At 45.7% G+C, this 18,307-nt stretch overlaps 2 protein-coding genes across 2 annotated transcripts; both read right to left on the bottom strand.

Moving 5' to 3' along the window:
- Positions 1-6,043: 6,043 nt before the first annotated feature.
- On the bottom strand, positions 6,044-7,135 carry LOC145431591 (olfactory receptor 1500-like). Its single transcript, XM_080307618.1, has one exon. The coding sequence runs from the start codon at positions 7,019-7,021 to the stop codon at positions 6,044-6,046; it is 978 nt and encodes a 325-aa protein (XP_080163744.1). The 5' UTR covers positions 7,022-7,135.
- A 7,942-nt stretch (positions 7,136-15,077) lies between these two features.
- On the bottom strand, positions 15,078-16,148 carry LOC113030949 (olfactory receptor 1500-like). Its single transcript, XM_026182760.2, has one exon. It carries the CDS (start codon positions 16,053-16,055, stop codon positions 15,078-15,080), a length of 978 nt encoding a protein of 325 aa, XP_026038545.1. The 5' UTR covers positions 16,056-16,148.
- Positions 16,149-18,307: the final 2,159 nt, after the last annotated feature.

Raw genomic sequence — 18,307 nt, 5'->3', positions numbered from 1 at the left:
GCGACGCAGCTTCCCCGGAGCCGGAGCCGTGCGCAGGTGACCCGGGGGCCTGTAGCGGTTTTCTTTTACAGTGTGAGCTGGCGTTCGGGCGTTCGCCCCGCTCTTTCGTTTTAGACACAGTTCGAGTTTCCTATATACCGTATTTTCACAACCATAAGACGCACCGTACTAAAAGGTGCAGTCTCAGTTATGTGTGCCATTACTGTATTTAACACACACATAAGGCGCACCTGATTATAGGGCGCATACAAGTATCAGTGTTTAAAAATAAAGCGGGAGCAAAACTGAGTTTGGTACTCACATTTTTATTACCGGTAATCGTCATCATCATCAGCATACAAGTGTGCGTATTTAAAAATGAAGCGGGAGCAAAACTGAGTTAGGTACTCACATTTTTATGCAGACATGTTAGCCCAAGCATCTACAATCCATTCGCAAATTGTGGCGTAACTCGCCCGGCGCTGCCTTCCACTCTTAGTGAAACTGTGGTCTCCATCGGTCATCCATCGCTCCCACGCCGCTCGCAGCCTTACTTTGAACGGCCGGTTCACATCGATGTCCAGCGGTTGGAGTTCCTTTGTCAGGCCTCCCGGAATGACAGCAAGCTCACAGTTCATTTGTTTCACTTGTTTTTTCACATCGGCTGTGAGATGGGCACGCATAGAGTCACAGATCAACAGCGATGGTGATGCGTGGAAAAAAACCACCTGGTCTCCTTACATACACCGCCCTCAGCCAGTCTTTCATCATTTTGTCATCCATCCAGCCCTTTTCATTTGCCTTGATGATTCCTGCTGGAAACTTCTCTTTAGGCAAAGTCTTTCTCTTAAAAATCACCATAGGCGGCAGTTTCTGTCCATTAGCATGGCAGCCAAGCACAACAGTAAAAGAAGACTTTTCGTGCCCCGTTGTGCGTATCGCTACCGTGCTGGTCCCCTTCTTCTCCACAGTGTGACTCACCGGGATGTCGAAAGTGAGCGGCACCTCGTCCATGTTAGTGATGTGGCTGGGCTGGATGTGTTTGTCGGCGATGTGTTTGCTGCAGTAGGAGCGGAAGATGGCCAGCTTTTCATTATAATCCGCTGGAAGTTGCTGCGCTACCGTAGTCCTGGTCCGGATGGAAAAATGGCACCGTTTCATGAAACGAAAGCACCAAGACGGACCTCCTCGGAAATGTTCAATTTTCATTTCTTCTGCTAGCGAAACTGCTTTTAGTTGAATGGTGACCGTCGAAACGCTTCTCCCACTCATTCTTTGCTCGATGATCCACTGCTCGAGTCTTTCCTCCAACTCGGGCCACCTCGCCTTATGTCCGCGGAAACTCAGCTGCGTCTTCTTGACCTGTCGGAGCTTGTTTTCCAGCTTCCTCCACTTGCAAACCATTGATTCATTAATCTTGAATTCTCTCACGGCTGCTCGATTTCCATGTTCCTCCGCGTAGCTGATGGCCTTCAGTTTAAACTGTGCTTCATAAGCGTGTCTCTTTGCCATTTTCAGGGTTGTTAAAACAACGATGTTCCGCATAATGCACATACCTGTCCTTCTAGACAGGTATGTGCGATTGTCCCGGTATATACGATCAACGCCCACACTTCACCCTTTAGCGTTCTCATGGTGTTCTCTACTACGTCCTCCTTACAACACACAGGGCGCACTGCACTACAGGGCGCGCCGCACTTTTTAAAGAAAATCTAAGGCTTTTATGTGCGCCTTATAGTTGTGGAAATACGGTAATAGGTAAACTACGCGACCAAGCCCTAAATTGGGCCGAGGCATACCTGAGCGTACACCCGTTGCCGTCTTGTAGCTATGATGCCTTTCTTGGCGAGTTCAAGAAGACTTTTGCTCACCCTATCTCGGTGGGCAGTGCGGTTCGGCGGCTGTTAAATCTCCGTCAGGGCTGCCGTAGCATCGCGGATTATTTGATTGACTTCCGCACTGCCGCGGCGGCAGTCGGCTGGCCCGATAAGGCCCTTCAGGGAGTCTATTTGCAGTCGCTGAACGAGCACATGAAGGATCAGCTAGCGTCCCGAGACGAACCTGTCACTTTCGAGGAGTTAGCCTCGCTCACGCTTCGCATTGACAACAGACTGCGGGAGCGAGAGAGGAACTCCAGTACCCATCAGCCAGTGCGGCGTGTGTCCCCGGTTTTCATTTCCCCATCGCCGCTTCCGGTTCAGCCTTCGGCCACAGTCGCCGTGGAGAGGACTGAATCGGAACCAGAACCCATGCAGATCGGGTGATCCCGGTTGTCCCCGCAAGAGAGGGAGAGGCGTTGTCGCTCTCGCTCGTGTTTTTATTGTGGCTCCGCTGAGCATTTTATTTCCACCTGTCCCAAGAAAGGAAAAGGGGGCGCCCACCGGTAGGTCCGGGGATACGGGTGGGTGGTACCAATATTGATTCTAAGCCCCGTTTTTGTTGCCGGTTACGCTCTTGCTCGGTTCTGCGACCCACACGTCCCAGGCATTAGTCGATTCGGGCGCCGAGCAAAGCCTCATTGATAAAGAATTAGCCAAGCAGCTGAATATTCCCCTTTTTGAGTTGGACTCTAGCATCCCAGTTAAAGCACTAGTAAACCAAGTTTTCTCTCACATCACTCACTGCACCGCACCTATTACTATAGTCACCTCAGGCAACCATAGGGACAGACTCCCCTTCTTGACATTCCACTCCCCCAGCACTCCCGTTATCCTTGGTTTCACCTGGCTAAAACTACATAACCCTCATCTGCACTGGGCAGGGCAGAAAGTTATAATTTGCAGCCCATTTTGCCATGCCAATTGTCTCGTCTCAGCCCCGCCGTCTGCCATTGTCGAGCTCGCACATGATGAAAGCGCCAACATAGACCTTTCTGTTATACCTTTGGTATACCATGACTTAAGGGAGGTTTTTAACAAAGACAAAGCTCAATCACTACCCCCGCACAGACCTTACAACTGTGCCATAGACCTGTTACCGGGTTCCACCCTACCTTCAAGCCGCCTCTACAACCTGACACGCCCCGAGAAGACAGCCATGGAAAAGTACATTCTCTGGCCGTGGGCATCATCAGACCCTCCTCTTCACCCATGGGGGCCGGATTTTTCTTTGCCGGTAAGAAGGACGGCCCTGTATCGATTTTAGGAGGCTTAATGACATAACGATAAAAAACAAATACCCCTTACCGCTGATCAGTTCCGCCTTCGAGACGGTCCATGGTGCCTCCATTTTCACAAAATTAGACCTCAGAAATGCGTACCACCTCGTCAGAATCAGGGAGGGCAATGAGTGGAAAACCACCTTTAACACTCACTTGGGGCACTTTGAATATCTAGTGATGCCTTTCGGTCTCACAAATGCCCCAGCGGTTTTCCAAAATCTGGTGAATGATGTACTGCGAGATTTCCTCGACCGTTTTGTCTTCGTTTATCTCGACGACATCCTGATTTTTTCCAAAAACCTGGAGGAGCACCAAACGCATGTCCGAGCCGTGTGACAACGGTTGCTGGAGAATAAACTGTACGTTAAGGCGGAGAAATGTGAATTCCACTCCCTTTCCGTCTCGTTCCTGGGCTACATCCTTGGGGGGGCAGGTGAAGACAGACCCGGCTAAAATACAGGCAGTCGTGCAATGGCCCATTCCAACGTCCCGGAGTCTTCTGTAGCGTTTCTTGGGCTTCGCAAACTTTTACCGCCGCTTCATCAGAAACTACAGCCAAGTAGCAGCACTGCTGACCCAGCTAACATCTTCAAAGCTCCCTTTCATTTAGGGTCCGGAAGCAGGAGCTGCTTTCTCCAAGTTAAAGGAACTGTTTACCTCAGCGCCGATTTTAATTCACCCCGACCCCAAGAAGCCATTTATAGTTGAGGTGGATGCGTCTGACGTCGGGGTAGGAGCGGTATTGTCACAGTGCTCTGGCACGGCGTCCAAACTTCACCCGTGCGCCTTTTTTTCCCTGTCGCTTATCACCGCTGAGCAGAATTACGACGTGGGTGAAAGGGAACTGTTGGCCATGAAACTGGCCTTAGAGGAGTGGCGGCACTATCTCAAGGGAGCGGAACACCCATTCATAGTGTGGACTGATCACAAAAACTTGACTTACCTTCGTACAGCCAAGAGACTGAATTCACGTCAAGCTCGCTGGTCCATGTTTTTCAGTAGGTTTAACTTCTCGATCTCTTACCGCCCAGGGTCCCGCAACGTGAAACCGCAAATCTAACACGCAACGCCCGGCTTGGTTGTTGCAGCCTCTCTCCATTCCACGGCATCCCTGGTTGCATATTTCTTTGGATTTTGTTACTGTTCTACCGGTTTCTTCTGGCAAGACCGCAATCCTCACTGTGATTGACAGATTTTCCAAGGCAGCTCACTTCATTGCCCTCGACAAACACATCCACTGAAACTGCTAATCTGCTAGTTGACCATGTTTTTAGGCTGCACGGGATACCCACTGAGATCGTCTCTGACAGAGGACCGCAATTCACGTCGCAGGTCTGGAGGGCGTTTTGTACATCCTTAGGAACAAAACCCTGTTTGAGCTCAGGACACCATCCTCAGACTAACGGTCAGACAGAACGCCTCAACCAGGAATTGGAGGCCACCCTCCGCTGAGTCACTGCCTCCAACCCTGCTTCCTGGTCATCGTTATAAACACTGGAAATTAGATTTAAAATATTTTCTACTTGTAAGTGTATTACTCCAGCACAATTGTGTTCACAATAAAATGTTCACACATTATTTTTAGGATTTTTATACATTACATTTTAAATAGTCTCACTTTTCACCACCAATTATAAAATGTTATATTGTTATTATGAGACATGAAACATTGTTGTCCTTTGTTACTGAAAGACTGACTGTGATTCTATTACCAGCAAATTACATATTACAGTATGTGAGCTAACACACTTGGTTAGACCTCGCTCTTGTACAGACTGGTGAGATTTTCTTTTATACCCCTTGAAGAGTACCCAGTGTGTAGAGTCTACACTTTGAGTTTACACTTTGGGTGGTTTGTTACTACTAACGGCAAATCACTCAGAAACCCTACATTGTAATCTGATTACCGGATAGCAATTGGCCTGTTCAGTACTGCTGATTCCTCCTGTGCTTTTTAAACTTTTTTTCACCAATGTTTTTTAATTTATTAGTGAGTGAATATGAATTTTCTCATAAATATAAAGAATACGACTCATAGTCTCAACTTAACCACATGGTCTTTCACTTTTATTAGCCCTGTGTTCCCTCTATAATCAAACCATGTGATTATATTGTTATAAGTAGAATTTACTCAATCGGGTCACTACACAATGATTCAGCCACAAAAAATAACATTTCTGGGTTTCTACCAGTTTAGTCAGTCCTTTACATTATATTTACATTTTGGTTGGACATTCTTTGAAACTCTAATCAAAGGCGGCCCATATCCACATAGAATCTGGAAGAAAGAGAAGTTGGAAGGCTTCCTGACATATTCTCATAGCAGAAAATTATCTATTTAAACAGTCATTAAAATGTATTTCTGTAGTTATATAGTAGCTTTACTGAATCTCACTTTGAAAAAAAACAAAAACAAGCATATGTCATGCTGCAATGCATATTTCTCAGAAAGGCAACCCTTACATTTGGCTAAAGATAAATGTGATTAGTTATCACTATCACCTCACAGCATAAAGGTCCCTACTTTGAATCTAATCTTTCACCTTTCCATGCTTTCCCTGTTTGTGCATGACTTGTCAACAGGCTTTATTTTATTTTATTTTATTTATGATAAACTCCTAAGCTTTCACGTTCATAAACTGACCCATAGTTGTGAATAAGTATCTGTATGTCTCTCTGTGTTGGTCTTAACAGTAACAATTACAGTTGCTTAAAAAATTACAAATCACAAATCTTTGCTACAGGATGTGTTTTCAAATCAATCACACACTGCCCCGTGAAGTGTGACATTTGTAATTTGGGTTCTATTTGGAAGTACTTAAACATACTTGAACATTTTTATTTTATTTTATATGCATTCCTTAAATTAACAAAGGGGTAAAAATATTTATGCCAAATTTATTCTTACTTTTTAAATTTGACTTTTCTATTTTTGTAGTGTGTTGTGATTCTTCCCTTTAACTTTTTTAGAGATTCTTTGATTTCTTGTGTCTGAAGAACATATATGATAGGGTTCAGCATTGGAGGAAAGACTGATGTCAGAGACAGGTTTATGATTCTGGCATTTGGCTCTATGTTTAAACGTAGAGTGATTAATATTGGGAGGAAATAGATTGCCACTAATGAAAGATGAGCTGTGCAGGTTTTAAAGCCCTTCATTCTTTCTCGAACTGTGGCTACCTTAGCTAAAGCATAGCTTATACTCAGATAACTCAACAAAACAAACAAAAGAGGAATCCAAAGAATAAGAGCTGGCAAAATCCAAGCAGTTATATCGCTGGGTGTATAATCATTGCATGCAAGCCGGTATATCTGACCATGGTCACAAAAAAAGCTTTTAATAACGACTGACTCACAGAGGGAAAGCCTTGTAAGAAGGCCAGTTGCAATAAGTACAACAATAATGACAAACACCCAGAAAGAGGCAATTAAACAGAACATGAACTTTTGAGTCACCTTCAGTTGATAATGCAGTGGGTAAACGATCGCCATAACTCTGTCATATGACAGTGCAACCAGATTTAGAGCTTGCATCGAAAGGAATACATAGCAGAAAAACAGGAATGTCAAGCAGTCATTATAGGAAATGTGAGGGTGATTAAACAAAAAGATATCGAGAACCTTTGGCACCATGGCAGAGTTACCTAACAGATCAACCAATGCAAGATTGAAAACTGCAATATATTTCGGTGTTCTTAGATTGTGATCCAAATATATTGCGGCCATGACAGCTGTGTTTGCCAGGACAGAAATAATATAAACAAAAAACAGAAAGGCATAATAATATTTTATATTAGGAATGCCAATAAATCCACTTATAATGAAAAATGCAGGACGCAAAAAAGTGATATTTTTTCCAAGTGCAGAGTTGAAAAGATCCATTGGCAAAAAATCTTAGAGTCTTATATTGCCTAAGCTGTGATAATGCAGACAGCAGTACTGCACATCATGATTCTGTTATGCAAACTGGAGTACCCCAGATGATGAAGTTCTAGCTGGTCCCCTCAGTGTTTATATTTATCAAACCAATAGCTACTCTGGTTTGATAGCTGGTGTGTGTGTGTGTGTGTGTGTGTGTGTGTGTGTGTGTGTGTGTGTGTGTGTGTGTGTGTGTGTGTGTGTGTGTGTGTGTGTGTGTGTGTGTGTTATCAGTGGGGGTGAGGTGGGTGGGTGGTGGGAGGTAGTTTCACATGTTGCTTTTTTCCTTTGTTGTTTGATATTGGTTTTTAAATGTTCAGCATTTTTCAATAATTCAAAATTTATACTGTGCCAATATGTTACAAAGTGAGAGGTCTGAACTGCCAGAACAGTTTAAAACCTGGACTCTTGCTCTATGTAGCAATGCTGTTGCACTACTTGTCACAATGACTCTGTGTGGCAGGCAGTGTATGGGCCCTAATGCAGGACTTGGATGCAGAACTAAACTCAAAAGTCATCTTTATTGCTGGAACCTTTCAAAAAACAAAGTAAAGCTGGGTTAAAGTTGGGCCCAAGTCAATTTCACTCACATTTGTGGAGGAATGTGGAGAGACAGTATCAATTGCTGCAGTTGGGGAGCAGTCTCTGCAGGCGGTGAGATGTGCAGAGACAGAATATCCAGGGTGAGCCACACCCTGGATATTCTGGGACAGCAAATGCCTCCAACAAGCTCAAGCGTGAAACCTCTGATGAACAGGTAGGCATCTTCGAAGCAGTAGTTCTTTCACTAGGCTGAAGTGATACACCATTATTGGGAAGTGGGAAGGAAAAACTCCCTTTTAACAGGAAAAAATCCTCAGACAGAAGGGAAGGTCAGCCATCTGCTGCGACTGGCTGGAGGTGAGCAGAGGAACAGTAGACAAAACCAGACTGTAGAAGCAAGCCAGAGATTAATAATAACTAATGATTAAATGCAAAGTTGTGTATAAACAGTCAGTCAAAAAAGATGAGGAAAAAGAAATAGTGCATCTCAGGAACCCCCCCAGGAGCCCAGGACTTTTAAGGGTGGATATCAAGGTCACCCACTCCCATTCTATGATATGGTACCATGAGGCCTTTAAGATAAGATGGGTTCAGATTTGTCATGGTCTGGGTGGTTACCTGCAGGTCTCCAACAGCGGCTCCTCCTCCTTTAGGCAGAGATTGGTTGCTCCTCCCTGGCTGACCACCTGTGGGCAATTATTCCGGCAGCATATAAGACCTGCGCACTCAACCGTTCATCGTCTGAGTATCTGCTATCCCCATGTTAGTCAAGTGGAGTGTGATTGCTTTGTCCAGAACCCGTGTGACGACTTACCTGTTTTTCTTGTCCTCAGAGGTAGCTCCTGGAGTGGAGGTCTCGCCTCCACCTCATCCACCAGGATTGCCGATTGTCTGCTGGATCCCGTTGACTGTGCCCTCTCCTCTCATTACAGTGCCCCGGCCACTTCATAGCCCAGTTTCCACCTCTCCACTGCCTCAGCTGTTCAGCTGCACCCTAGAGTTGTCTAGGTCACCCTTAGTTAACTTAGTTTTTCTGCGCGCCTCTAGTGTGGTGGCGTCGTGTTGTTTTGCTGGTGTTTAACTGTGGGGGGAAATAAACCTTCTGTTCACTTACCGTCTCGCTTCCGGTTTGGTTTCTGCACTTGTGTCCATCTCTGTTACCTCGCGCCGTTCGGCCGTGACAGTATACTCAGGACAGTTTTATGGACACAGCAGACCCAACCCGTGTAGCGATAAGTAAGCAGGGGGCTATCATCGGTAGTCACGAACAGACGCTGCAGTATCTCCTAGCCCAAGTACACACGCTTACAGACGAGCAGGTTAAAATGCAATCCGACATCCAGTCCCTTCAACCCTCGGCGGAGTCAGAACCCGCCGCCAGTAGTTCACCTCAGCCCGTGGCAGATCCCGAGCCCCAGCGAGCTTACCTGTTCCGCGACGCAGCTTCCCCGGAGCCGGAGCCGTGCGCAGGTGACCCGGGGGCCTGTAGCGGTTTTCTTTTACAGTGTGAGCTGGCGTTCGGGCGTTTGCCCCGCTCTTTCGTTTTAGACACAGTTCGAGTTTCCTATATACCGTATTTTCACAACCATAAGACGCACCGTACTAAAAGGTGCAGTCTCAGTTATGTGTGCCATTACTGTATTTAACACACACATAAGGCGCACCTGATTATAGGGCGCATACAAGTATCAGTGTTTAAAAATAAAGCGGGAGCAAAACTGAGTTTGGTACTCACATTTTTATTACCGGTAATCGTCATCATCATCAGCATACAAGTGTGCGTATTTAAAAATGAAGCGGGAGCAAAACTGAGTTAGGTACTCACATTTTTATGCAGACATGTTAGCCCAAGCATCTACAATCCATTCGCAAATTGTGGCGTAACTCGCCCGGCGCTGCCTTCCACTCTTAGTGAAACTGTGGTCTCCATCGGTCATCCATCGCTCCCACGCCGCTCGCAGCCTTACTTTGAACGGCCGGTTCACATCGATGTCCAGCGGTTGGAGTTCCTTTGTCAGGCCTCCCGGAATGACAGCAAGCTCACAGTTCATTTGTTTCACTTGTTTTTTCACATCGGCTGTGAGATGGGCACGCATAGAGTCACAGATCAACAGCGATGGTGATGCGTGGAAAAAAACCACCTGGTCTCCTTACATACACCTCCCTCAGCCAGTCTTTCATCATTTTGTCATCCATCCAGCCCTTTTCATTTGCCTTGATGATTCCTGCTGGAAACTTCTCTTTAGGCAAAGTCTTTCTCTTAAAAATCACCATAGGCGGCAGTTTCTGTCCATTAGCATGGCAGCCAAGCACAACAGTAAAAGAAGACTTTTCGTGCCCCGTTGTGCGTATCGCTACCGTGCTGGTCCCCTTCTTCTCCACAGTGTGACTCACCGGGATGTCGAAAGTGAGCGGCACCTCGTCCATGTTAGTGATGTGGCTGGGCTGGATGTGTTTGTCGGCGATGTGTTTGCTGCAGTAGGAGCGGAAGATGGCCAGCTTTTCATTATAATCCGCTGGAAGTTGCTGCGCTACCGTAGTCCTGGTCCGGATGGAAAAATGGCACCGTTTCATGAAACGAAAGCACCAAGACGGACCTCCTCGGAAATGTTCAATTTTCATTTCTTCTGCTAGCGAAACTGCTTTTAGTTGAATGGTGACCGTCGAAACGCTTCTCCCACTCATTCTTTGCTCGATGATCCACTGCTCGAGTCTTTCCTCCAACTCGGGCCACCTCGCCTTATGTCCGCGGAAACTCAGCTGCGTCTTCTTGACCTGTCGGAGCTTGTTTTCCAGCTTCCTCCACTTGCAAACCATTGATTCATTAATCTTGAATTCTCTCACGGCTGCTCGATTTCCATGTTCCTCCGCGTAGCTGATGGCCTTCAGTTTAAACTGTGCTTCATAAGCGTGTCTCTTTGCCATTTTCAGGGTTGTTAAAACAACGATGTTCCGCATAATGCACATACCTGTCCTTCTAGACAGGTATGTGCGATTGTCCCGGTATATACGATCAACGCCCACACTTCACCCTTTAGCGTTCTCATGGTGTTCTCTACTACGTCCTCCTTACAACACACAGGGCGCACTGCACTACAGGGCGCGCCGCACTTTTTAAAGAAAATCTAAGGCTTTTATGTGCGCCTTATAGTTGTGGAAATACGGTAATAGGTAAACTACGCGACCAAGCCCTAAATTGGGCCGAGGCATACCTGAGCGTACACCCGTTGCCGTCTTGTAGCTATGATGCCTTTCTTGGCGAGTTCAAGAAGACTTTTGCTCACCCTATCTCGGTGGGCAGTGCGGTTCGGCGGCTGTTAAATCTCCGTCAGGGCTGCCGTAGCATCGCGGATTATTTGATTGACTTCCGCACTGCCGCGGCGGCAGTCGGCTGGCCCGATAAGGCCCTTCAGGGAGTCTATTTGCAGTCGCTGAACGAGCACATGAAGGATCAGCTAGCGTCCCGAGACGAACCTGTCACTTTCGAGGAGTTAGCCTCGCTCACGCTTCGCATTGACAACAGACTGCGGGAGCGAGAGAGGAACTCCAGTACCCATCAGCCAGTGCGGCGTGTGTCCCCGGTTTTCATTTCCCCATCGCCGCTTCCGGTTCAGCCTTCGGCCACAGTCGCCGTGGAGAGGACTGAATCGGAACCAGAACCCATGCAGATCGGGTGATCCCGGTTGTCCCCGCAAGAGAGGGAGAGGCGTTGTCGCTCTCGCTCGTGTTTTTATTGTGGCTCCGCTGAGCATTTTATTTCCACCTGTCCCAAGAAAGGAAAAGGGGGCGCCCACCGGTAGGTCCGGGGATACGGGTGGGTGGTACCAATATTGATTCTAAGCCCCGTTTTTGTTGCCGGTTACGCTCTTGCTCGGTTCTGCGACCCACACGTCCCAGGCATTAGTCGATTCGGGCGCCGAGCAAAGCCTCATTGATAAAGAATTAGCCAAGCAGCTGAATATTCCCCTTTTTGAGTTGGACTCTAGCATCCCAGTTAAAGCACTAGTAAACCAAGTTTTCTCTCACATCACTCACTGCACCGCACCTATTACTATAGTCACCTCAGGCAACCATAGGGACAGACTCCCCTTCTTGACATTCCACTCCCCCAGCACTCCCGTTATCCTTGGTTTCACCTGGCTAAAACTACATAACCCTCATCTGCACTGGGCAGGGCAGAAAGTTATAATTTGCAGCCCATTTTGCCATGCCAATTGTCTCGTCTCAGCCCCGCCGTCTGCCATTGTCGAGCTCGCACATGATGAAAGCGCCAACATAGACCTTTCTGTTATACCTTTGGTATACCATGACTTAAGGGAGGTTTTTAACAAAGACAAAGCTCAATCACTACCCCCGCACAGACCTTACAACTGTGCCATAGACCTGTTACCGGGTTCCACCCTACCTTCAAGCCGCCTCTACAACCTGACACGCCCCGAGAAGACAGCCATGGAAAAGTACATTCTCTGGCCGTGGGCATCATCAGACCCTCCTCTTCACCCATGGGGGCCGGATTTTTCTTTGCCGGTAAGAAGGACGGCCCTGTATCGATTTTAGGAGGCTTAATGACATAACGATAAAAAACAAATACCCCTTACCGCTGATCAGTTCCGCCTTCGAGACGGTCCATGGTGCCTCCATTTTCACAAAATTAGACCTCAGAAATGTGTACCACCTCGTCAGAATCAGGGAGGGCAATGAGTGGAAAACCACCTTTAACACTCACTTGGGGCACTTTGAATATCTAGTGATGCCTTTCGGTCTCACAAATGCCCCAGCGGTTTTCCAAAATCTGGTGAATGATGTACTGCGAGATTTCCTCGACCGTTTTGTCTTCGTTTATCTCGACGACATCCTGATTTTTTCCAAAAACCTGGAGGAGCACCAAACGCATGTCCGAGCCGTGTGACAACGGTTGCTGGAGAATAAACTGTACGTTAAGGCGGAGAAATGTGAATTCCACTCCCTTTCCGTCTCGTTCCTGGGCTACATCCTTGGGGGGGCAGGTGAAGACAGACCCGGCTAAAATACAGGCAGTCGTGCAATGGCCCATTCCAACGTCCCGGAGTCTTCTGTAGCGTTTCTTGGGCTTCGCAAACTTTTACCGCCGCTTCATCAGAAACTACAGCCAAGTAGCAGCACTGCTGACCCAGCTAACATCTTCAAAGCTCCCTTTCATTTAGGGTCCGGAAGCAGGAGCTGCTTTCTCCAAGTTAAAGGAACTGTTTACCTCAGCGCCGATTTTAATTCACCCCGACCCCAAGAAGCCATTTATAGTTGAGGTGGATGCGTCTGACGTCGGGGTAGGAGCGGTATTGTCACAGTGCTCTGGCACGGCGTCCAAACTTCACCCGTGCGCCTTTTTTTCCCTGTCGCTTATCACCGCTGAGCAGAATTACGACGTGGGTGAAAGGGAACTGTTGGCCATGAAACTGGCCTTAGAGGAGTGGCGGCACTATCTCAAGGGAGCGGAACACCCATTCATAGTGTGGACTGATCACAAAAACTTGACTTACCTTCGTACAGCCAAGAGACTGAATTCACGTCAAGCTCGCTGGTCCATGTTTTTCAGTAGGTTTAACTTCTCGATCTCTTACCGCCCAGGGTCCCGCAACGTGAAACCGCAAATCTAACACGCAACGCCCGGCTTGGTTGTTGCAGCCTCTCTCCATTCCACGGCATCCCTGGTTGCATATTTCTTTGGATTTTGTTACTGTTCTACCGGTTTCTTCTGGCAAGACCGCAATCCTCACTGTGATTGACAGATTTTCCAAGGCAGCTCACTTCATTGCCCTCGACAAACACATCCACTGAAACTGCTAATCTGCTAGTTGACCATGTTTTTAGGCTGCACGGGATACCCACTGAGATCGTCTCTGACAGAGGACCGCAATTCACGTCGCAGGTCTGGAGGGCGTTTTGTACATCCTTAGGAACAAAACCCTGTTTGAGCTCAGGACACCATCCTCAGACTAAGGGTCAGACAGAACACCTCAACCAGGAATTGGAGGCCACCCTCCGCTGAGTCACTGCCTCCAACCCTGCTTCCTGGTCATCGTTATAAACACTGGAAATTAGATTTAAAATATTTTCTACTTGTAAGTGTATTACTCCAGCACAATTGTGTTCACAATAAAATGTTCACACATTATTTTTAGGATTTTTATACATTACATTTTAAATAGTCTCACTTTTCACCACCAATTATAAAATGTTATATTGTTATTATGAGACATGAAACATTGTTGTCCTTTGTTACTGAAAGACTGACTGTGATTCTATTACCAGCAAATTACATATTACAGTATGTGAGCTAACACACTTGGTTAGACCTCGCTCTTGTACAGACTGGTGAGATTTTCTTTTATACCCCTTGAAGAGTACCCAGTGTGTAGAGTCTACACTTTGAGTTTACACTTTGGGTGGTTTGTTACTACTAACGGCAAATCACTCAGAAACCCTACATTGTAATCTGATTACCGGATAGCAATTGGCCTGTTCAGTACTGCTGATTCCTCCTGTGCTTTTTAAACTTTTTTTCACCAATGTTTTTTAATTTATTAGTGAGTGAATATGAATTTTCTCATAAATATAAAGAATACGACTCATAGTCTCAACTTAACCACATGGTCTTTCACTTTTATTAGCCCTGTGTTCCCTCTGTAATCAAACCATGTGATTATATTGTTATAAGTAGAATTTACTCAATCGGGTCACTACACAATGATTCAGCCACAAAAAATAACATTTCTGGGTTTCTACCAGTTTAGTCAGTCCTTTACATTATATTTACATTTTGGTTGGACATTCTTTGAAACTCTAATCAAAGGCGGCCCATATCCACATAGAATCTGGAAGAAAGAGAAGTTGGAAGGCTTCCTGACATATTCTCATAGCAGAAAATTATCTATTTAAACAGTCATTAAAATGTATTTCTGTAGTTATATAGTAGCTTTACTGAATCTCACTTTGAAAAAAAACAAAAACAAGCATATGTCATGCTGCAATGCATATTTCTCAGAAAGGCAACCCTTACATTTGGCTAAAGATAAATGTGATTAGTTATCACTATCACCTCACAGCATAAAGGTCCCTACTTTGAATCTAATCTTTCACCTTTCCATGCTTTCCCTGTTTGTGCATGACTTGTCAACAGGCTTTATTTTATTTTATTTTATTTATGATAAACTCCTAAGCTTTCACGTTCATAAACTGACCCATAGTTGTGAATAAGTATCTGTATGTCTCTCTGTGTTGGTCTTAACAGTAACAATTACAGTTGCTTAAAAAATTACAAATCACAAATCTTTGCTACAGGATGTGTTTTCAAATCAATCACACACTGCCCCGTGAAGTGTGACATTTGTAATTTGGGTTCTATTTGGAAGTACTTAAACATACTTGAACATTTTTATTTTATTTTATATGCATTCCTTAAATTAACAAAGGGGTAAAAATATTTATGCCAAATTTATTCTTACTTTTTAAATTTGACTTTTCTATTTTTGTAGTGTGTTGTGATTCTTCCCTTTAACTTTTTTAGAGATTCTTTGATTTCTTGTGTCTGAAGAACATATATGATAGGGTTCAGCATTGGAGGAAAGACTGATGTCAGAGACAGGTTTATGATTCTGGCATTTGGCTCTATGTTTAAACGTAGAGTGATTAATATTGGGAGGAAATAGATTGCCACTAATGAAAGATGAGCTGTGCAGGTTTTAAAGCCCTTCATTCTTTCTCGAACTGTGGCTACCTTAGCTAAAGCATAGCTTATACTCAGATAACTCAACAAAACAAACAAAAGAGGAATCCAAAGAATAAGAGCTGGCAAAATCCAAGCAGTTATATCGCTGGGTGTATAATCATTGCATGCAAGCCGGTATATCTGACCATGGTCACAAAAAAAGCTTTTAATAACGACTGACTCACAGAGGGAAAGCCTTGTAAGAAGGCCAGTTGCAATAAGTACAACAATAATGACAAACACCCAGAAAGAGGCAATTAAACAGAACATGAACTTTTGAGTCACCTTCAGTTGATAATGCAGTGGGTAAACGATCGCCATAACTCTGTCATATGACAGTGCAACCAGATTTAGAGCTTGCATCGAAAGGAATACATAGCAGAAAAACAGGAATGTCAAGCAGTCATTATAGGAAATGTGAGGGTGATTAAACAAAAAGATATCGAGAACCTTTGGCACCATGGCAGAGTTACCTAACAGATCAACCAATGCAAGATTGAAAACTGCAATATATTTCGGTGTTCTTAGATTGTGATCCAAATATATTGCGGCCATGACAGCTGTGTTTGCCAGGACAGAAATAATATAAACAAAAAACAGAAAGGCATAATAATATTTTATATTAGGAATGCCAATAAATCCACTTATAATGAAAAATGCAGGACGCAAAAAAGTGATATTTTTTCCAAGTGCAGAGTTGAAAAGATCCATTGGCAAAAAATCTTAGAGTCTTATATTGCCTAAGCTGTGATAATGCAGACAGCAGTACTGCACATCATGATTCTGTTATGCAAACTGGAGTACCCCAGATGATGAAGTTCTAGCTGGTCCCCTCAGTGTTTATATTTATCAAACCAATAGCTACTCTGGTTTGATAGCTGGTGTGTGTGTGTGTGTGTGTGTGTGTGTGTGTGTGTGTGTGTGTGTGTGTGTGTGTGTGTGTGTGTGTGTGTGTGTTATCAGTGGGGGTGAGGTGGGTGGGTGGTGGGAGGTAGTTTCACATGTTGCTTTTTTCCTTTGTTGTTTGATATTGGTTTTTAAATGTTCAGCATTTTTCAATAATTCAAAATTTATACTGTGCCAATATGTTACAAAGTGAGAGGTCTGAACTGCCAGAACAGTTTAAAACCTGGACTCTTGCTCTATGTAGCAATGCTGTTGCACTACTTGTCACAATGACTCTGTGTGGCAGGCAGTGTATGGGCCCTAATGCAGGACTTGGATGCAGAACTAAACTCAAAAGTCATCTTTATTGCTGGAACCTTTCAAAAAACAAAGTAAAGCTGGGTTAAAGTTGGGCCCAAGTCAATTTCACTCACATTTGTGGAGGAATGTGGAGAGACAGTATCAATTGCTGCAGTTGGGGAGCAGTCTCTGCAGGCGGTGAGATGTGCAGAGACAGAATATCCAGGGTGAGCCACACCCTGGATATTCTGGGACAGCAAATGCCTCCAACAAGCTCAAGCGTGAAACCTCTGATGAACAGGTAGGCATCTTCGAAGCAGTAGTTCTTTCACTAGGCTGAAGTGATACACCATTATTGGGAAGTGGGAAGGAAAAACTCCCTTTTAACAGGAAAAAATCCTCAGACAGAAGGGAAGGTCAGCCATCTGCTGCGACTGGCTGGAGGTGAGCAGAGGAACAGTAGACAAAACCAGACTGTAGAAGCAAGCCAGAGATTAATAATAACTAATGATTAAATGCAAAGTTGTGTATAAACAGTCAGTCAAAAAAGATGAGGAAAAAGAAATAGTGCATCTCAGGAACCCCCCCAGGAGCCCAGGACTTTTAAGGGTGGATATCAAGGTCACCCACTCCCATTCTATGATATGGTACCATGAGGCCTTTAAGATAAGATGGGTTCAGATTTGTCATGGTCTGGGTGGTTACCTGCAGGTCTCCAACAGCGGCTCCTCCTCCTTTAGGCAGAGATTGGTTGCTCCTCCCTGGCTGACCACCTGTGGGCAATTATTCCGGCAGCATATAAGACCTGCGCACTCAACCGTTCATCGTCTGAGTATCTGCTATCCCCATGTTAGTCAAGTGGAGTGTGATTGCTTTGTCCAGAACCCGTGTGACGACTTACCTGTTTTTCTTGTCCTCAGAGGTAGCTCCTGGAGTGGAGGTCTCGCCTCCACCTCATCCACCAGGATCGCCGATTGTCTGCTGGATCCCGTTGACTGTGCCCTCTCCTCTCATTACAGTGCCCCGGCCACTTCATAGCCCAGTTTCCACCTCTCCACTGCCTCAGCTGTTCAGCTGCACCCTAGAGTTGTCTAGGTCACCCTTAGTTAACTTAGTTTTTCTGCGCGCCTCTAGTGTGGTGGCGTCGTGTTGTTTTGCTGGTGTTTAACTGTGGGGGGAAATAAACCTTCTGTTCACTTACCGTCTCGCTTCCGGTTTGGTTTCTGCACTTGTGTCCATCTCTGTTACCTCGCGCCGTTCGGCCGTGACAGTATACTCAGGACAGTTTTATGGACACAGCAGACCCAACCCGTGTAGCGATAAGTAAGCAGGGGGCAATCATCGGTAGTCACGAACAGACGCTGCAGTATCTCCTAGCCCAAGTACACACGCTTACAGACGAGCAGGTTAAAATGCAATCCGACATCCAGTCCCTTCAACCCTCGGCGGAGTCAGAACCCGCCGCCAGTAGTTCACCTCAGCCCGTGGCAGATCCCGAGCCCCAGCGAGCTTACCTGTTCCGCGACGCAGCTTCCCCAGAGCCGGAGCCGTGCGCAGGTGACCCGGGGGCCTGTAGCGGTTTTCTTTTACAGTGTGAGCTGGCGTTCGGGCGTTCGCCCCGCTCTTTCGTTTTAGACACAGTTCGAGTTTCCTATATACCGTATTTTCACAACCATAAGACGCACCGTACTAAAAGGCGCAGTCTCAGTTATGTGTGCCATTACTGTATTTAACACACACATAAGGCGCACCTGATTATAGGGCGCATACAAGTATCA

Source organism: Astatotilapia calliptera, chromosome 10 (genome assembly GCF_964374335.1).
Source record: "Astatotilapia calliptera chromosome 10, fAstCal68.1, whole genome shotgun sequence".
NCBI classification, from domain to species: domain Eukaryota; kingdom Metazoa; phylum Chordata; class Actinopteri; order Cichliformes; family Cichlidae; genus Astatotilapia; species Astatotilapia calliptera.
This window is presented reverse-complemented; position numbering and strand designations above follow the sequence as displayed.

Excerpts from the sequence above, each read along its gene's own strand:
- LOC145431591 (XM_080307618.1), bottom strand. The coding sequence starts at position 7,021 with ATGGATCTTTTCAACTCTGCACTTGGAAAAAATATCACTTTTTTGCGT.
- LOC113030949 (XM_026182760.2), bottom strand. The coding sequence starts at position 16,055 with ATGGATCTTTTCAACTCTGCACTTGGAAAAAATATCACTTTTTTGCGT.